Source organism: Dipodomys ordii, unplaced genomic scaffold (genome assembly GCF_000151885.1).
Source record: "Dipodomys ordii isolate 6190 unplaced genomic scaffold, Dord_2.0 Scaffold1, whole genome shotgun sequence".
NCBI classification, from domain to species: domain Eukaryota; kingdom Metazoa; phylum Chordata; class Mammalia; order Rodentia; family Heteromyidae; genus Dipodomys; species Dipodomys ordii.
The window spans coordinates 36,918,647-36,940,845 of NW_012267217.1; the positions used below are offsets into that span (position 1 = coordinate 36,918,647).

General features: G+C 37.0%; 1 protein-coding gene across 1 annotated transcript in view; it reads right to left on the reverse strand.

Annotated features, from left to right (window-relative positions):
• Positions 1 to 476: 476 nt before the first annotated feature.
• LOC105999342 (formimidoyltransferase-cyclodeaminase-like) overlaps positions 477 to 22,199 on the reverse strand; it is a 39,918-nt gene continuing 18,195 nt past the window's right edge. The window contains exons 5-6 of the mRNA XM_013034352.1: positions 13,935 to 14,120; positions 477 to 1,206 (exon numbers count right to left, since the gene is read on the reverse strand). Of these exons, the coding sequence (XP_012889806.1) occupies positions 770 to 1,206; positions 13,935 to 14,120 (623 nt within the window). The 3' untranslated portion in view covers positions 477 to 769. The remainder of the gene's footprint in view (positions 1,207 to 13,934; positions 14,121 to 22,199) is intronic.

Consider the following 22,199-nt stretch of genomic DNA (forward strand, 5'->3'; position numbering starts at 1 on the left):
AAGCAAAAAGAAAAAAGCCGGAAGTGGTGCTGTGGCTCAAGTGGTAGAGCGCTAGCCTTGAGCTGAAGAGCTGAGGGACAGTGCCCAGGCCCAGAATTCTGGCCCCACGACCGGACCCCAAAAAAAACAAACACAAAAAAACATACAAAAAAATTTTGTTTGAATTCCAAAAAAGATAAATGCTTTCTTGATATCCTTCCGTAAACCTCCATGTCATCTTCCTATATAAACATAAAAATTAGATAAATCTAGCTTGTGGAATACACCTTAAGTCAAAGGATAAGTTATCTAAAAAGTTGCATGCAAGACAAAAAAAGACAATGGTGATTTGAATGGAAATTTTTATTTTTACATTTCTCCCCATTTCTTAGTTGCTTGGTACTTGATTTTTTTACTCACATCTTAAATAATGATTAATCAAAGAACATTGAGAGTTGAAACAGAGTATGAAAATGAAGAGTTCAGGACAGCCAAAATCAAATCCATATTTATTTTTATTCACAAAAATCAAAGATGATTTGATCTTTCATAGTCACAGTCACCTTATCCATGTATTTCAGAATGGTATCTAATCTACTTAAACATAGAAAAGGCTTGCATGAAATTTTAATGATGACTAATATCAGTACTAGTGATGGTGAACAATTCTAAACTAAATAAACATCTGAAAATGCTTCCTCGTTCTCTGTGTCCGCTTCTCACCCTCAATAACCAAAATGAATCTTGATAATAACTGATATTTTTGATTAAATTTTCAATGAAGATGGGATCACATGAAAACACCTTCTCGAATCTTCCAGAATTCCCCAATATTTTCCTTTATAGCATATTCAGCACACTTCTTGCACTCTTGGGGAGTAAATCCAACCAATGCTCTCCCTATGGTACCAATTCCCCGATCATTTGCCAACTTTTTAACTTGAGCTTCTATGTAATGAGGAGACACATAAGTATACTGGTGCCCAAGGACATTGTAAGCCACATACTGAGTGTCTTCTGAGCTCTCTGTAGCTTCATGGTCTTCAAAACTCTCTACATTGCAAGCAATCTCAATTTTCCCTTCATGGGGAAAAGCCATTGCTTGGACACCCTTCAGTCCATGTGGATTTGAGCCTCGAATTGCAGTAGCAATCTCTCTTCCTGCTGACAAGTCATGGGAATCTATGGTAACATTGCAGTTCATCACATAGAGACTGGCACCAACACCTAAATCATTAGAAAAGCATCTTAATCAAGCAGAGTAAAAGCATTGCATGTAAGCTTCTATTCTTCCACCACTTTTAATCAAAGAAATTTCTTGTATTTTCCCCTAAAAGAGTATAAATATTCCTCATTGTCAACTTCAGAATTTCCTAAAAATCTCTTTTGTGTTTTGTAACAGTATTATGTAAGCTACAAGCAGGTGATGTTGGTTTCTACAAGAATTAAAGAGTCCATATATTCCAAAAGGCCACTGGAGAAAAGAAACCACATATAGAATTATCATCAACAGTAACAGACCTTTTGCTTTCATCCATCTCTAAGGTCAATCTCTTCAGAATATGGAATTCAATGCCAGGGCTACAGGTTTTAGAGACAATGACAAATCATACCTCTATATCCACCTGCTAGACTCCAAACACCTTTTTTTTGGTCAGTTGTGGGGCTGGAACTCAGGGCCTGGGCACTGTCCCTGAGCTCATTTGTTCAAGGCTAGCACTTTACCACATTGAGCCACAGCTCCACTACTAGTTTTTGAGTGGTTAACTGGCAATAAGAGTCTCACAGGACCTTTTTCTGCCCAGGCTGGCTTCAGTGTCAGCCTCAAATTCTCAGATGTGATCTGAGATGGCAGCTTTCTGAGCAGCTAGGATTACAGGCATGAGCCACCGATGCTTGGCTCTCCAAACACCTTTAATCATTGAATTAGACAAACAAACACTAGGCCAAAATGAACCTTAATACCCGTCTTGGTTAGGAAAGGAGGACATTGATATCCTTGAAATTAGGAAGAGTAGTGATGATAGGAGTTTGGCTGGGTTTTGAGTATCATGTGTTTACAAACTTCATATCTTTTTTTTTCACAACTTAATGGAATACCTCTTTCTTTCTTCCTTCCTTCCTTTCTTCCCTTCCTTCCTTCTTCCTTCCTTCCTTCCTTGCTGGGTTTTGAGTATCATGTGTTTACAAACTTCATATCTTTTTTTTTTCACAACTTAATGTAATACCTCTTTCTTCCTTACTTCCCTCCCTCCCTTCCTCCTTCTCTCCCTTCCTTCATTCCTTCTTTCCTTCCTTTCTTTTTCTTTCTTTTTTGTCGGTCATGGGGCTTGAACTCTGGGCCTGGGTGATGTCCTAAGCTCTTCAGCTCAAGGCTAGTGCTCTACCACTTGAGCCACAGCGCCACTTTCAATTTTCTGGTGGTTAATTGTAGATAATTGGAGAGTGTTTAATTGGAGAGTCTCATGACTTTCCTGCCTGGGCTGGCTTTGAACCGTGACCCTCAGATCTCAGCTTCCCGAGTAGCTAGGATTATGGGCGTGAGCCACCACCAGCACCCAGACACCTCTTTCTTTTATCCTCATCTCCTCCCCACCCACCTCTTTCTTTTATCCTCATCTTCTCCAGAGACTGGGTTTGCCATTGCCAAGCAGAAAGAAGCCTGTTAGTCTAGAGCTCTGGGACAAATGTCCCAATTTTCTTTGCCTCAGGGATAGTGTAGCTCACATTACAGAAATAGCACAGCTTTAATTATAGTTTATATTACAAGATGGACAACTTGGTTAAATTAGCATTGGTATAAAAAGCTTAGGTTAGCAGTTTCCTCCTTGGGGGGAACCTAACATTTCTAAGGGAACCTAACATTTCTAAAAGCAAAGTTGACAAGGGACTAATGGGGTTAAAGGCTGACCTCATCTTCAGCATATGACAATTCCTGAGCTGTTTCAGCTCTATGTTATTGCCATTGCTTTTTCTTGCTTCTCTCAAACTTCTTATTCATGCTGTCCATATCCAACAGAGAAGTGCTTTCTTGGTTTTCTTTTTTCTGTACTGGTAATAGTTTGGGGCTTTGTTGCCTAAACTGACTACTCTCAAATTAATGGATATTTGAAAGTGCACAAAAAGGGCATTTCATTCTTTCTGATGGAGGCATAGAATTCCATTGTGTATGTTATGTCGAAAATGAACTTTACAACTTTGGCATGGGGGGGGTAAGAGGGTAAGGTGGGGAGATGGGAAGGGATGGGAAGGGGAAACAAAGGAGGAGGCAACAATACTTGATAAGAAATGCATTCATTACCTTGCTCATGTAATTGTAACTCCTCTGTACAGTATTTTCACAATAAAAAAGGGCATTTCATCTTTTTCCTACTCATGTACATACAGAAACATTTCAACTTATGAGGCTTGGCCTCTTTCTACTGGGAATTTTCAAGAATAAATCAGGTTATAATATTTTTCCATAATACTGATTTTATAAAAAGTAAATTTCTTTATAATCTCTCTCTCTTTCTCATACACAGATCACCTTAAATATCTTGGAGAATTCCATCAGTTTTAACATTTCACAGACTTTAACTAGAATTTTGTCATTTAGGAACAATATCCAGAGTTGTTATTTTCCTCTTCTTCCAGATAACACTCTGTATAGTGTCATTTAAGATCTGATCTATACATTCTCTTCTAACTCAGAAAGTGGTGACATTTATGCCATGACTCCAGTGAAGAGCTGGATCACACTGGGGTTTGGCTGAAGAGGTTATACACATGGGTACATGGGTTATTATAGTCAGCACACCTACTGAAAACACATGTCAAATGTATACAGCTGTATTCTTGTTCTTTGTTATTCCATAGCTCTAATATGCTCAGTCAACAGTCACACTGTCACATGTAGTTTATCAGCTTTGGGGACCAAGTCACTTTCAAGTCCACTTTGTGTAGACCAAGAGCTCTTCTTCCACATCATCATGACATGGCTCATTTAATCCCTGCAGTCATGGGATTTCTTTCTGAATTTACCCCCAGCATTCACCCAGGCGTCTTCCACTACTATGTATTTAATAACTGTCCTATTACTAGTAGAATTTCCAACACTGATCTTTCTTGCTAATTAATGAACCCATTGCTAACCATGAACTCATAAGAGAAATCATGAAAGACAGAACAAATTTAGGTGTTAATCCCTATCTTTAGGATATCTATAAAGTATATACATGTACTATTTCTCAGCACTGACTTGAATAAAAAGAAACACTGCTTTTAAAATCCTTTCAACAGTATACATTAGTCATTGTTTTTTAGAAAAATTAAAGACAAAAAATTAGATTATGTTCTTTTAAATAAAAGGCAAGTGATTAATATTAAAGAATCATTTTTCTCATAAGCTTGGATATGTGGTTTTAAATTCTTCTATTAAACTTTATTTACACAATAATTTCATTTTCTTTTATTGCTATATCTCATTCATGGACTGAATAGGGAGATAGTCAATGACTATAGGAGAGATGGTCATTGACTCTGAAGTGTTTCTAATCAAAGTGGAAATCTCTTCTGGGAAGGTTTTATAAGGCATGATCATTTCTTTCAGCAGAAAGGAAGGGGCAGAAGAAAGAAAAGAAAATTCCCTTCCTTTTTTGTTTTGTCCCAAATTCATGTTTTTCCAATTTCCTCCATTTAATCCTTCCAAGTCAAAGCCAATAGAGTGATGTAATTATACAGAATCATATTCTACACTTACATCCAACAGTCCCATTGACCTAATTTAAATGCCGAATTTAATTTTATATGTTAATTTAAACCTACTAAGAAGGTATTTTAAGTGAGAGATAATTAATCCCAACAAATCATATTTCTAGTTAAATGTCATTTAATGAAAGCAATTCATTTTTTAAAAAAATTGCTCTAAAATTAGAAGCCTGATGTGAAAGTTTGTTTCTCAGTTTGTGGTTTCACTCCTCTCCTGCTTGCTGTAGATTGGCAGCATGAATCCCATCTCTGCAAGGCTGAAATTCCAATTTTATTCCAACACAACTGTCACAACGCCCTGAAGCAAGCTAAAAACAAGGGGGAAAAAATCTCTCATATGATTTCACTTTCCATGTGTTCTTTAATGGAAAAAATTATCATTCTAAATATTGGTGTTTACTCCTAGTTAAATACTTTTTTTAATCAAAAGGGGGAAAAAAGAAACTGAGATTTAGTTGCTATTATTTCACAGGGAAATATAACAAGCCTGATGTTTGCCTGACAATTCTGCTATTTTTCTTGTGTGGAAACACTGTATTTATCATATACTCTATGTCTGGTGATTCAGATATTGTAGAGACCTTATGGTGAACTGATATAAATGTAAACCCTTTATGCCAGATTGTTTAGGCAGAAAAAAACCAAATGCACTTAATTAACATCTGATGTGTAGCTTTTACAAACACAAATGCAATATTTGTGTTTGAGCACTGACAGTAATGACTGTGAACTATGCTATTAATGTCTGGTTTAAAGATGCTTGTGGTGGGACCACGTCTGGAGCAACACAAATAAAAAACTGCATTCAGACAAAACAATAGTGAAAGGCCCATTAGAAAAATGAAGAAACGCATGCATGTCTTTCCCTTCAAAATCATTCTCAGAAATAGTTCCAGATACTACTGTTTGGGATCAATGAAAGGGGAAAAGATTAATACATTTCATGTCACAGAAACGTTCTATTTTAGGTCAGGAGGTTTTCAATGATGTCTTCAGAAATTTGATTTATTTCATCTGCCACCTCTTTGGTAGCTATCCTTTACAGATACACACAGAAGACTGTATAAATTTGACCATTTTCAGAATTTGAAAAATAAGTTCTCTCATATCTGAAGACAAAAACTTAAAATTTATGGATTATGTTACTGTTTGGATAAACAGATCCCTTCAATCAACTCCCTCATTAAATACTTTTTAAAAAATTATTTCATTGTAAAGATGCTGTACAGGGGTGTTACAGTTACATGAGTAAGGTAATGAGTACATTGCTTGTCAAACATTTGTTACCCCCTCCTTTGTTTTTCTCCTGCTATCCTGTCCCTCCCCATCTCCTGTTTCCAACACAGTATCTTGTGATTATCATTGTTTCTAGGGGTCATCCTGTGTCCTTGTTTCAGCATTTTGTTATTCCCCTCTTCAAATTAGATAAATGCATATAGAAGATGCAGGGTACCAAAATCAAATACAGTGATGATAGGGGATTCTTTTTTTCACTGAAAACCTGTGGAGTGCCAGGAAACTTTCAGGTTGCTGAATACAAAAACACAAAATAAGGTAAACTCTTTCCCAAAGGTTCTCTTTGTGTCAGAGTAACAAGCAGAGCAAAGCACCAGACTCGGAATGCAGGGTCAAAAATAAAGCCACTTATTTCTCCAAAAGCAATTCATTATCATTGCCTATTTGTGCTTTCAATTTTTTAGAACATGGACTAAAGAGAAACCACAGCTGAAACGACATTTGATGTCTGAAGCCATAGAACAAACGTAATTGCTAAGTTCAGTGCTCCCATTGTAGGTAGGATGGATGATAGTCATTCACATAACCAAATCCATTGAAAACAAAGCTAAGTAAAAACCATGTTCCACAGTGCTAGGATTTCTTCTCCATGGGACTGAATTCATTTCAACTAAAGAAACTATTGCAGGTACTCAGCTGGTTGTGATGTTTTCCAGCTCTGGGAAGAACAAAGAACCTCAATATATTGACTTTAAATATTTTAAAGTAACAGTAACTCAGAACTAAGGCAATTGTAGAAGTGGGCAGACATTAATATGAGATGAGGCCAACCTGGATGAGGAGACTCATAGGCAACCTGGCTATTTCTACGTTTTCCCACCATAAAGCAATACAGTTCCTGGGTTCATCCAAAGTCTCCAGGTTCCAAAGTTAGTTACTCATTGACATTCCTTTCTAGCATCACAAGTCAACTTACTGCCAAGCATCAGAAAATAATAAGTTGTGGTTTTTAAAAGGCTCCTTAAGACAGAAGTCATATTAAAATTAGGAATTATTTTCCAAAGACCAGGTAAAACATCTTGGTGTGCTAAAGCTGGATTATTCTATGCCAAGAAACATGTCTGACAATACATTTCTTATTTGTAGAAAGGATTGGCAAGCACAGCACTCAATAAGCGGTATAAATAACCAAACAAAAACTCCTGATTCCAAGAGGTGCCAATGACCTTCTTGAATGATCCCTAAGGCATCATGCGAAACTAAAATTCAAAATAATTTCTCTGTATTTTAAGTGATGATTCATAAATCCAAGATATTCATACAGTGTAACAGAGAGCAATGTTTAAATTATCTCATAAGTGTGTAGGGTTTTAAATATATATGCACATGGTCTTTAGTTATAGACTTAAAAGTATCAACTATTACTGCTTTGCCCTTAATTCTATTCCACAGTAGCTAGTAACTGCAGACTTTTAGAAGGAACTTGCCTGAAAAAGATAATGTGTGTTTGGCACTAAGAATGTTAAGCATCTCTTGATTTCCTTTTTTTTTCTCTACTATTTATAATATTCTTTGGGAACTCCAAAACTACCTGTTCCTCTGTAGACTCTGCTTCCTATAGGTACGGTATAAATTAGTGTGTCACTGGAATGTTCACAATGGCTTTGTTAATAGCACCAATAATTTCCAGTTATCTTTTTCAGAAAAAGAAATAAACATAGACACAATATACCAAAATTTTTCCGTTTTGGTGGGCAGAATGAAAAAATATGTTGGGAAATGCTGACATGACACACACACCCAAAAACAGAGGAATAAAACAAAATTAGAAAAGTATATATGGCAATTAAAAATAAAAAATAGAGAAATCATAATATTGGCAAACAAATTTATTGAAAAATTAGATGAATACCATGTCTACCCTAATAAGAGAGGAATATAAGTTTATGTCAGTAGGTGAAATCAATTTACTCCCTTCAGATGGAATCTTTTAAGGAACAATATGTGCCATTAAGGTTATCTAAGATTTCAATTAAAGGCATTAAACTTGAATTATTATATGGCTTGTGGAATATCTGAAACTAATTACTCCCTTAAAAACATATTTTTTCTGCTAAGAGCTCTTGTGTAAAAATCTATTAAATGAGTTATGAACAATGATTTGCTTGTAATTGGCAACTCAAAATTTTCATGTTTCTTCAACAAGCTAAGGTTCCTCCTCTTTATTGGCATGTGAAGAAAAGACATCTGGAGAAAAAGTTGTATTAACCTGTCTTTTCTTTGTTTGTTTGTTTTTTTTGTCGGTTGTGGGGCTTGAACTCTGGGCCTGGGTGCTGTCCCTCAGCTCATCAGCTCAAGGCGAGCGCTCTACCACTTGAGCTACAGCACCACTTCCGGTTTTCTGGTGGTTTATTAGAGATAGGAGTCTCACCATCTCTCCTGCCCGGGCTGGCTTTGAACGGCGATCCTGAGATCTCAGCCTCCTGAGTAGCTAGGATTACAGGCGTGAGCCACCAGTGCCCAGCTTAACCTGTCTTTTCTGTATGTCAACAATGAGAAGAATTAGGATGAAATCAGAAAAGCAATTCCTTTTGTCATACCCTCCCACCAAGTAAAATATCTTGCAATTAACTCAACCAAAGAAGTGAAGGACCTCTATGATGAAAACCTTAAAAACTTGAAAGAGGAAACTAAAGCAGAACTAAGGAAGTGGAAAAACCTCCCATGCTTCTGGATTGGGAGAATTAACATCATGGAAATGGCAATACTGTCAAAGGCTATCTATAAATTCAATGTAATCCCTATCAATATCCCATAATCCCTATCAACATCCCAACATCATTCTTTAATGAAACAGAAGATGCAATCCAAAAATTTATATGGAATAATAAAAGACCCCGAATAGCAAAAACAATTCTTAGCAGAAAGAACAGTGCTGGAGAAATATCAATACCAAACTTCAAACTCTATTACAAAGCTATAGTAATAAAAACAACTTGATACTGGCACAAGAACAGGCCTGAAGACCAATAGAATAGAACTGAAGACCCAGAAATGAACCTGCAGACCTATGACCACCTAATCTTCAAGCTAAAAAAAAAATAGGATGGAAGAAAAACAGGTTAAAAACCTGTAGAAAACTAAAGTTAGATCCTTACATATCACCCCACCAGAATCAATTCCAAATGGATCAAAGATCTTGAGGTAGAAGCAGGAAGGAATAGGAGAAATACTAGGGCTCCTTGGCACAGGTTGAAACTTTCTTAACAAAGACCCAGAGAGACAACAAATCAAAGAAAGGCTGGACAAATGGAATTTCATGAAACTGCAGAGCTTCTGCATGGCAAAGGACATAGCTAGCAAGATCAATAGAGAGCCCACAGACTGGGAGAAGATCTTTACTAGCCATACAACTATCAAGGGCCTCATAGCTAAAATATAGTTAGAACTCAAAAAATTAAATCCCCCCAAAACAAATCCCCAAAGAAACAGCCACCCCATTAATAAGTGGGCTAAAGACTTAAAGAGAGCCTTCTCTGAAGAGGAAATAAGAATGGCCAATAGACACAGGAAGAAATGCTCAACATCTCTGGCCATAAATGAAATGGAAATCAAAACAATATTGAGATTCCACCTCACCCAGTTAGAATGGTCATTATCAAGAAATCTAATAACAACAGATGCTGGAGGGGATGTGGCCAAAAGGGAACATTACTACACTGTTGGTGGAAGTGTAAACTTGTTCACCCACTCTGGAAAGCAGTCAAGAGGTTCCTCAAGAAAACTACACATAGAACTCCCCTATGATCTAGCAATCCCACTTCTGGGTATTTATCCAAATGACACAAACAGGCCATACTAAAGCTATCAGCACAACCATGTTCATTGCAGCATTATTTACCATAGCTAAGATATGGAACCAACTCAGATGCCCCTCAGTAGATGAATGGATCAAGAAAATGTGATATATATGTATATATATATATATGTGTATATATATATAATGGAATTCTATGCTTCCATCAGAAAGAATGAGATGGCCCCATTCATAAGGAAATGGAAAGACTTGGAGAAAGTCACGTCAAGTGATAAGTCAGACCCAAAGAAACATAGGTCCCATGGTTTCCCTTATTTGTAATCATTAGTATATGTCTAATGTAGACCTAGAAGAGGATCAAAATAGCTCAATTACTATGTATATATGACCATATAAGATGGTATGAAGTGAAATTAACCCCAAGATATGGAAACAAGAGGTTTTTTCTTTATTGTTGTTGTTTTGTACTATGTACTATGTGAAGTCATTTCTTCTTTCTTACATTGTTTTCTTTTCTCTCCCCATGGTTTATCCCTTGTTGTCACTGTATTTGGTACCCTGTGTAACGTGTGTGTGTGTGTGTGTGTGTGTGTGTGTATGTGCATGCGTGTGTGTGTGTGTGTGTGTGTGTTTAGCTGAATTAGGGAAGGAAAGATGAACAATAAAATGGTGAGATAAAGGACAGAGGGCAAACCAATGCAACAGCCATAATCACAAGACAACATGTTGGAAATGAACTTTACAACTTAGGAGGGAGCATTGGGGGGAGGGAAAGTAGGAGAAAAGCAAGAGAGGGGGTAACAATGTTTGACAAGAAATGTACCCATTACCTTATGTATGTAACTGTAACTCCTCTGTATATCTTGACAATAAAATTAAAAAAAAAACAAACCTAACCTGGATGAATGAAGTCTAACTTGATAATGGTTATTACTGATTCAACCTTAATAACTGTCTTTCAAAAAAGATGATAGAAATAATCATAATATTGACTTAGACAAAATAAGTTAAAAGCTTTAAGATTGTTTTTCCTACATATAACATAAATAAAACATAACATATTCTATCTGTCTATCTATCTATCTATCTATCTATCTATCTATCTATCTATCTATCTATCTATCTATCTATCTATCTATCTCTTATCTAATGTTAAAACATTGGATATTCCTTCTGCCTAAACTCATCCCATTCTATTCCAATGTTGCCTTTTCCATAATGCCTAATTTGAATCATTCCACTTAAAACCACTGTTTACACCAGCACTCTTTCTGTCCTTGTTCTGTTTTTTTCCTCTTTATCTACAGCACTATTTTCTAACCCACTACGAAATTAATTTATTTATTAAGCTTGTTACTTATTGTCTATCTCTTCACCCCAACTATACAATGTAAATTCTTAGAGAATATCAAAATTCTAATTTGCCCACTGAGGATACTCCTGACAGGTTACTTAATAAATATTATAGCACTCACTAATTAAGCATAGCTTCTCTCTATATTATATTTAATTATAATTTCCATGTCCAAAAATTTTAAACTTCATACTTGGGGGAATGTCACAGTTTGCTTAGTTAGTTCCAAATAATAAACATATACATTGTTTTGAGTATTTGTTATGATCAATAATCTTTTCATAAGCCTACTTTTATATACAAATACATATACTAATATTTTCTCAAGATTTATCATTAAAACCACCATTCCTGAGAGGCGGTTATGCATATTTTTAATACTCCTGGTACATGTAATAAACTCACTTTCAAAGAGTTTATATCAATTTATGCTACCATTGGCAATATGAATTCCTCTAATGGCATCATTAGGAGTATTAAATATTACCTTTAAAATATCTTTATTTTATTTATTTATTTACTTATTTTTGGGTCCGGTCGAGGGGCCTGAACTCTGGGCCTGGGCGCTGTCCCTCAGCTCTTCAGCTCAAGGCTAGCGCTCTACCACTTGAGCCACAGCGCCACTTCCAGCTTTTTTCTTTTTGCTTATGTGGTGCTGAAGAATCGAACCCAGGGCCTCATGCATGCAAGGCAAGTGCTCTACCACTGAGCCACCTTCCCAGCCCCTAAATATCTTTAAACACTTTTGTGCCAGTTTTGGCATCTCAAAATTTTAACTTGGGATTTGCACATTTTTATGTAATGCAGTATATAAATCACGGATCTCCATGTAAAGCAAAAATAGAAAAAAAATTGGAAATGCCTATGGGTTGTGGATTTCAAATCAAACAATATAAGTAATGATGGACAAGTACAGAGTATCTCAACTAAAGCAAATTAATAGATGAGACTGGGGAGTGATGTTTACTTTGTTTTAAATAATTACTGACATATCAAGGTTTCTCTTGAGAGACTAAATCTGATCTGTAATGATATCAGCATTTGGTCTTGTTTTTGGGGGGTTTGCCTTTTCTTTTTTGTTTTTGCCAGTCATGGGGCTTGAACTCTAGGCCTGAGCGCTGCCCCTCAGCTCTTCAGCTCAAGGCTAGCACTCTACCACTTGAGCTACAGCACCACTTCCAGTTTTCTGGTGGTCTATGGGAGATAAGATTTTCATGGACTTTCCTGCCTGGGCTGACTTTGAACCGCAATCCTCAGATCTCAGACTCCTGAGTAGCTAGGATTACAGGGGTGAGCCACCAGCACCCAGCACATTTGGTTTTTTTACCCTTTTCCTGTGGTACTGGGGAATGAAAGCAGGGCTTTGGGTATATAACTTAATGTGTCTTTTACATCCAGTTAAAGTTCATAAATGTTGACCCATAATACAGCAAAAATGAGAGCTGAATTAGTCAAGTGTTTGCTTAGCCCAATGCTCAAACCATTTCTTCCACTCCCCTCCCCTGCCAGTGTGCCTCTTCGGATGCTTGTCCACCTGGAGTTTTCGCAGCCCACCTGGCACTAAACTGATTGCATTTACAGCATAATCCCATCAGTCTTATGGAGGCTCAAATTAGAAACCAGGAAATCAATTTCCGAAAATCCGGCATAAAACTTACACTTCTCCATTTGTGAGACAAATCATGAGAAAACCTGTCAAATTGGCTGAGAGCTATCAGTTCCTTCTTTTCTTTATAACAAAATACTGAATGAAAAACATCTATAATAACAATCTTACAAATCTCCACTTTAGGGGGGAATGATCCCTTAGTACCATACTGGGCATTTGGCAGACATTATTTCAACTTTGCAATACTATAATATCATTAAGCCCATTTTATACATAAAAAAATAGAGGGTTTGTGAGATTAAGGACCTCTCACCTTGAAGAATGCCTCAAAACCTATGTACTTCCGTGTACTACTCTACGTGATTACTGGTATTATCACATTCTGGAATTAGTAATCAAAGGTCAACGTATAAATGATTCTGAAGGCTTCGGCAGAGCTGTGCCATAAGAAACTCTATTCTGCTCTTCATCTACCTCCTATTCCTTATATTTCTGATATTTTCATAACTGCTAAGGTATTAACAGACTACCAAAAATGTGACCTAAATCTGACTACTAGATTGTGGTTGACTTTGTGCCCCTTGCACAAAGAAGACTCACAAAGAATAAAAGAAGACTCAAGCATAGTAGAGTATAGGTAACAGGGGCAGGCTTTGCCTTTTCCTACAGGGTTAGTAGTGAGGGCTAGAGAAAGGAAATACCTTCCTCTGGTATTTGCTCTAGAAAAGAAAACCTTTGCTCCAAGGGTGCCCCTAGAGCTGACACCCAATTATGAGACCCAACTGGATGTTCATGTAGTGAAATACCTTTCTAGCAGCTAGAACAGTTCTCTACCCAAACCCCTACTCCTCCAGGCCCCAGTGATTGTCACACTCAGCATTCAGACCCACACGTGGCCTGCAAGATGTTCGCTAAGTGAGAGCTTCATCCTTTTTCCTCTTTGGTGGTCACATCATTATCTATCTTCTATGCCGTTCCTGGGAGATCCTCCAAGCATCTGATAGGAGTTTCTAGACTCACTAGTTTAGCTTACAAAGGCCAGAGTAAGAGCTAGAAGGAGACCATTAGAAGGAATCACCACTGTGATTCTTTTGGCATTATGAGGGACAGAGCAAATAAGGGAACTCAGTATGCTTTATCTAGTTTAAAAAGAAAATGAAATAGAGTAGAACAAAGACCATATGCCAAACCTGTTAGACCACATCTTCTGGCAGGAGTAGCCCCCAGGTCAGGCTGAAGGTCACTGAAATTTCTCCTTGTGAACCAGCCCAGCTGCTTCCGTCTCTGGACAAGACTGCGTTTCCCAGGCAGGTCAGCTTCACCAAAGAGAAACACACTACAGCCAGGTATGTGCATGACCAGATTCTGAGCAAGGCCTATGGGCAGTGGGAAATTTTAACAAAATTAGACCAAAACCAGGCCCAATAAGATAAGCACATAAGTTTAAAATCATTATCACAAAGATAATCACCTTAACCACTTCTACATGCTGCATGAAGCATCTACGAGCCAAATATTGAGCATGGTTAATCTTCCTTTAAAATTAATTTTATAAAAAAGTTTTATTTATGTAAGGAGGCTTGGACCTTTAATTCATTACAAATCTAATTTCTCAAGGAAATTAGATGCATCACTAGATCAATGAACTAAGTGGCTTTGATTTTTAACAATTCTATAAGAGCCTCAACAAATATATTCTTAGAGTAGATTAAAAAGTTTAGAGTCCAAGGAAGATCTTCACAATTCAATATCCCTAGCTATGTATACTATTTAATTTTTTTTTTTGCTAGTCCTGGGCTTGAACTCTGGGCTTGGACGCTGTCCCTCAGCTCTTCAGCTCAAGGCTAGTGCTCTACCACCTGAGCTGCAGCACCACTTCCAGCCTTTTCTGCTTATGTGGTGCTGAAGAATCGAACCCAGGGCCTCATGCATGTAAGACAAGCACTGTACCACGGAGCCACCTTCCCGGCCCAATAAATTGAAATTTTAGTTTTTTGAGGAGGTACTTAATGCATCTTAAGTGCTCAGTGACCACATGGCTAGTGGTTTCCACACAGGGGAACATAGATACACACTAGTTCTACCATCACACATAGCTTTATTGGATAGCACTGGGTCATCTAAGGAAGCCTACTTCTTACATGTAAATGGAGAGAATTCTAAATGATTAAACATTCTTTGTATAACTATTTGAGAAAAGAGTCAATGGCAGAACATTTTTCCATCTTCCTCTACCACTTTTTATATCTGGATTCTTGGTATCTGACTCTATCTTCTCAAGGCAAATTACAGAATTGTTTTCCTATTTCTTTTTTTGGAGGGGGGGTCGGTCGTGGGGCTTGAACTCTGGGCCTGGGCACTCAACCTGAGCTCTTCAGCTCAAGGCAAGCACTCTACCACTAGAGCCACAGAACCACTTCCAGTTTTCTGGTGGTTAATTAGAGATAAGAGTCTTATGGACCTTGCTGCCTGGGCTGGCTTTGAACCTCGATCCTTGTATTTCAACCTCCTGAGTAGCTAGGATTAAAGGCCACCGGTGCCTGGCTCCTATTTCTTTTAGATTACTACATCAGAAGATCTTTGCTTGCAGCTAAGTCAGCTTTCCAAGGGATAAACTACAGCCCACATTAAGTAAGTAAGGGTAGTAGCAGTATGCACTTCCCTGTTTCATATATAAAATGCAAGCGCTTAAGGAATTTTGAAACAGGTCTGACTTATCAGAAGGGTGGGTCTTCTTTATTTGGAGGTACATCTATGGCTACATCCAGGGCCTCTGGTCACTAAACTTTCCCATTTGCAATTTTTGGGTATCTCATCTGTCCATTTATTTGTAACATAAGCTACCACATTGGTAAAAGAAGTAAAATATAGAACAATTAAAAAAATGTTGTTTTGCTGGGCTATAAAACGTCATAGAAAAATGTTCCTTCTTTGAGTCAATAGTTACATAACCAAATGGACAAAGGAATTGCTAAAAGTTTAAGCAGTTAGCTAAATTGTTCCCTCAAATCTGGAGTGCCAGTGGGGAAGGAGACAAGAGAACTAGGAGCACTTCAGGAAAATTAAGATGTTAAGACATCTAAGCATCTGACCACTCTCCAAATTATTCTTGTCCTGTGTATCTGATCCAATCATAACTTAGAGTGACTCACACTCTGGTTGAAGCAGTAGCCTTAAACACAAAATAGGATGTCCAAAAGTCTCTCCCCCTAAACACTCTAACACATTTTCTGGCTTTTCCCAGCTCCTTGCTTGTCCAGGCCAGCACCTCTACTGTTGTTAGGTACTGAATGTTTACATAGTTCAGAATGCCTGCTAAGGAGTATTCTTGAGCCTCAGAGGCAAAGCATGCAGAAATGTTTATATCTGTATTCTCTAACTGTGCACAACTGGGGGTGGCAAGGTAAAGTGCCAGGAAATACAGGATTGAATAGCATTTTAACTCCTTAACAGCTATTTGGAACCAAGAATAATTTATTTGACATCTCTGAGTCTCAACATCTCTGTCTATAAACTAAACAAAAAGAAAGAAAGTATCCCCTAAAGCTTTACTAACATCTTATCTTGAAATCTGTCAATTACAAGAAGGAAAAGGAAGGATTTATTCCCATCTCCCTATATGAATAGTATTTCAGGGCAACCAGATAACCCAATTAACAAGAGCAACAATTTTTAATATTGAAAGATAAATTAGTAACTGTGAAAATGATGATACAACCAGAAAATAAGCATCTCAAAAGAATAACTTTTAAATGGGCTGGGATATAGGTCATTTTTAAATGGGCTGGGAGTATAGGTCAATTTGTAGGATGCTTGCCTAGCATGCATGAAGCCCTAGGTTGACTTCTTGACACTGAAAAAAAAATTAAGCCAATCTGGAATTGTATAATGGCAAAGGCAATTAATGTATATATCACCTCTCCTGAGATGACGTGTTCTGAAACACACAGCAGACATTTGGAAAATTCTTTCCATCAAACGTGACCAATTTAGTCTCTAAATATAAATCATTTCAAGGAAACTTGAGGAAGAAGACAGATCTAGAAAGTGAATGTTCTATAGGACAACTGAGCCAGTATCTGCAACAAGTGAATGGAAGAGCAAAAAAATGAAGAAGGACAAGCAGGGTGGGGGTGAGGGGGGAGTAGTCCTAGATTAGAAAACATAGAGAAACAATTAGTATCACCTGGGAAGCCTATGTGCCAGTTAACTTCTCATTATTGTGACAAATACATGCAAGAAACAATTTAAGAAGAGGAAAGATTTATTTTGGCTCAGGTTTTTAGATTTTTCGGTCCATGGTGAGCTCTGATGTGTTGCTGTGGGTAGAACTCCAGCCTTGAGCAAAAAAAATCTAAAGTGGGATTGTGAGCCCCTGAGTTCAAGCTCCAATACCAGAACAAAGAGAAGGCAAAGAAGAAGGAGGAGGAGGAGAAAGGGAGGAGGAACAGGAAGAAGAGAAGGAAGAGGGAACACTTCAAACTCAAACTTGTATCTCAGCAATCTTCAGATGCTTGGCATCATTATTTAAAGCAACACTTTTGTGCATAATTGCTGAAAAGTCATTACTAACTATAATTGTCTCAGCTGTCTGTTCTACTTTGCAGTAGAGTCAAAGGTTTCTAAGTTCTGACTCCACACAGTCTCAGAGAGTCTCAAGAAACAAGGGCTCCTGAACTGATCTTAATTCCCACTTAACATTTGTGCTCTCCTTCCACTGACATTCATTTTTCCACTCTTGTGCTCATGTGCTATTTTAGAGCTTTCATTTGTTTTTATTGACACCATCAAATCTAATCTACTTGTATTGGAGAGTGGATGATGGGCTTTTGCTTCCCCTTTTAGTTCACCAAGGCCCTGAGAGTAATGTCTTACAGTTTTTCACCAAAGGATTATTGAGTAGAGTGACTTTGACTCCTAAGCACTTTGCAAACCTTGCATATCAGTGTTCACTGCCAACTTGCAAATGAGAGTAAGGATCACATTGAACAAAATGAGAACTGGGTTCAAGAATACATTGTATCCCCAGTGGGAGGCTATGGGAACAATTTTCTACCATGTGTTCACATTTGATATACTGTCCTTGAAACAGTTCCCATCTGCAAAAGTAAAGCCATATGTTCTTGGGGAGATAGTAAATGAGTTTGTCTCATGTATGTATATGTATGTGTATATGTAGACATATATGGTATATCATATAGATATATGGGATATATCTATGACATATATAGTTCTACATATTATATATTTTAAATATAGATATATAGTTAGTGTATCTATACACATATATTAAAACTTTATTGATTAAAATGATTTCTAGCAATTTTAATACATGTATGTTGTACACTTTCACCTTAGCTTGAGACAGCTCTGTATTTAGTTATGTTACTCTTTTTCTATTTTTAATTTTTATTATCTTTAAGTAGTTATAGAGAGAAGTTTCCATTTAACAAAGCAGTTTATGAATAGAATGCATCTTGATCAATGTCACCCCTTTCCACATTCTCATCCATCCCTTCCCTACCCATCCATTCCCTCACTCTTCTTAATTTTGCAGGTTAGACATTGAATTCTTGACTGTATTCTCCTCCTTTTCTCCTCTTCATTTGCTTACCTCTTGCCCCTTAACTCCACCCCATCCTTTCCTCGTGTTTGTTTTATTGAACGTTGACTTTGCCTTTCTAAAGAATTACACTATTTGCACTCTCCCCTGAATCTGTTATATTTCAGTCACTGCATTTGGTGTTTTTTTTTCACAGTTACACTTATTTATTAAGGCCAGGGTATGTGTATAATCTTTTATTATTGTGAAAATACTGTACAGAGGGGTTACAATTACATAGGCAAGATAATGAGTCAGTGACTACATTTGTATACCTTTGCATATCACCTAAACGTATTTACTTATAAGTTTATAAACTAAATCTAGCTTCCATATATAAGGGAAACATGAACACTTTGTGTTTCTGGGCCTGACTTACTGTTTCTCTTTGAAAAAAAAAAAGGAATCAATGCAATGAGGAGTTTCTTGGTGCAACAAGAACTTTTTTTTGGGGGGGGGGGTGTTGGTCATGGGGCTTAAACTCTGGGCCTGGGTGCTGTCCCTGAGCGCCACTTGAGCCACAGTGCCACTTCCAGTTTTCTGAGTGGTTTATTGGCAATAAGACTCTCACAGACTTTCCTGCTGGCTTTGAAGCGTGATCCTCAGATCTCAGCCTCCTGAGGAGCTGGGATTACAGGTGTGAACCACCAGTGCCCAGCTGCAACAAGAACTTTAAGCTTTGTGTTCTTAACATAAATGCCTCTATTATGTCTAAATTAGCCACTATTTTGGCTGAAATATAGGACTTTAGAGAATATACAATAGTAAAAGGAGTCTGCAAATATGGTATTTCATATTTAATTAGATGTACTTGTCTGCCTTACATTAACACATGCCTTACGCCTGTAGTGCTATTTATTTATTTAAACTTTCCTTTTTTAATTAGTTGCACAAAAGAGTAACCATTCAACAAATCAGTTTATAAGTACAATGCATCTTAATTGACCTTGCACTTTCATCCTCCTCCTCCATCCCTCCCAACCCAGACCTCTCATCTCTCATTTCCTTCTACTTCTCTTTGTTTTAGAATCCATTTAGGACTTCTAATATAAGTGGAGTTGAAATTTCGCCGAATTGTATTTCAGCAGCTCAAAAAACATAACTCATAAGCTTAGTTTTGTTACATTTTTGATAGCAGCCAAAAATGCACAACTTAGAAAAAAAATCCTTCAAGTCTATCACTCTCTTCCTCTAGGAATAAATTCTCTTTCTGCTGTTACCCCTATCCCCATGAATGTGTGGTTTGTCATTATCATTCTTAAACCAAAACTCTAGTAATGCTCAAAAAAGTATCAAATCTTTTCATAAGCACATACCAATCAAAAAAAAGTATTTTTTCCAACTCCTAGCACCTCAGACACAAATCAAGTAGAGGGGGGAATAAAAGCACAAAAATCTAAAAATTAAACTGGGTGCTAGACTTGAAATCTCATAAGCATCCTCTAGTTTTAGTATAGCTCTCTTAATATAGCCAAGTTTTTTGTTTCGTTGATTTTTTATTTATGTATTTTTTTAATGAGAAGGGGGGAAAATTCCCTACTAGAAGTGACAAAAAAAATCTCTCAGATGGCAAAACAGATAGCCCCAAAAGTTTTGTCTAAATCCATGCACATACCTAAAATAAAACTGGCCGATAAACCTTGCCACACAGTACGTTTTAAAAGAGTGGCTCTTGGAAATATTGGATAGCAGGGATGTTGCACTACCTCTAATTAAGTACAGACTAGGAAAAATTATTCTTAGCTTAGTCTATGAAAGGGGGTGGTGGAAATTTCTCTTTTGCAATTCAAAATTATTTTAAAGATAGAACATTTCTTTTCAATGTCTTCATTAAACAGAGCTGTTAAGAATTGTCTCCCAACCATCCCCAAAAGAGTACAAAGCTAACCAGGATTCACCCCATATGCTCAGCTTTGAAGTGTGAAGCTGTGACCAGCCCACTGGAGTCTTACACCACCATCAAAGCCATCTCATTACGCCCAGCGCTGAGAGTTAAAGCATCGGGCCTTACCCACTCCAACACAAACACTGCATTAACAAAGCAACCGCAATATTTCTCCCCCACATGGCTAGGACTTGAAGAAATTTCTACCATATGTACATATGCACGAGATACAAAATTTATTGTGCTAGAACATCATTGAGAAGTACATTAAACATGCTGACTAGAACGAGATGTTATTCTAAGGGACTGGAAAAAATAAAAGGCAGCCGATCTTTCTGATGAAAGAACAGGAACATTAGGTTGAAAAATGAGATCAAGAACAATTCCTAAATTGCATTTTGACTGACACATTCCATTGCTTGTTCTTTCTTTTCTTTTTTTTGTGGGTCGTGGGGCTTGAACTCTGGGCCTGGGCACTGTCCCTCAGCTCTTCAGCTCAAGGCAAGCACTCTACCACTTGAGCTACAGCGCCACTTCCGGTTTTATTGGAGATAGGAGTCTCACGGTCTTTCCTGCCCGGGCTGGCTTTGAACCGCCATCCTGAGATCTCAGCCTCCTGGGTAGCTAGGATTACAGGCGTGAGCCACCAGCGCCCGGCTTGCTTGTTCTTTCTTGAGGTAACAGAAAAATAATTTGAGATGAAAGGAAATTCTATTGCATATCACTAGATGCTACTGTATGATCTCTCAGGTTTTATTCCAACAGAGCAAACAGATGTACAGATCATGATAGGAAGATAGAAACAATACTTCAAAATGAACACAATGGAATTTCACCTGTATCTCTGAATTGTCTACAATTTGCATGGTAGTAAAAAAATAATAAAATGCAAACAAGAATGTATCCAAGAAAGAGAATCAGATCAGCACTCAATTGGTTCTCATGTAAAAAATTATTCATGATATTAAAATGTTTGAACCTAACAATTTTATTCCTTTGTATTTTCTTTAGGGAAGTCCCTGCTTTTTTTTATATGAGACAATTCAAAAACTTCGTTGCACATTATTTGTAATATGGGAAAAGGGGTAATAATCTGAATATTCACAAATAGAGGAATAGATAAAATGTGGTATCTACTTAAAAGGTTTGAGCTAGGTGTCTATGTAATTCTATAGTTAGAGCTCCATACTGAATGAATAAGCTATAGTAAGATAATGCTTTTAATACAAACACATACAACCAATACAATAGAGATTTTGGGGCACATGCTATACCCTCCATATTCATAGGCTCTACACCCACAGATCCAATCAACTAGAAAACAAAAATAATTACATTTGTACTGACCATGTACAAATTACTTTTTGTCATTATTCCATAAACAATACCATGCAATATTATTTATTTTATTAAATATTGTATATAGTCTAGGTATGGTTTAAAGTATACAGGACAATATGCCTAAATTGGGTGCTATACTGTAACATGTTATGTAAGGGAACTGAACATCCATAGACTTTGTTATACGTGAAGGATCCTAGAACCAACCTCTAATGGACACTGAGAGACAATTGTACATAGATATATAAATAAAATCATGGAGAATGTCTGGATTGGGATATATCATAACCTGGCAGGAAATAAAAAATCAAAGTGCTTATCAGAGGTCACTTTAGTTTTATCTACAGTGTGTAAAGTTTTATATTAAAAAAAAGAATTAAGAAAAAAATTGAGGCAAGGCCTAAGAAATAGATGGTTGTAAGAATCCTTTGTACTTCTGCTGTCCTGACGGACAAATATGAGTGCTCTCTTTCATGTTTCTATACAATTTTTTAAAAAGTTGTTCACTTGAAGAATGACACTTTGCTGACTTAATGACACTAACAGAGTTAATCTATATATTACTCAGTAACTTATTTTAACTTGCCAATTAGAACTATGTTCTAATTGTTTCATAGACAAATTTCA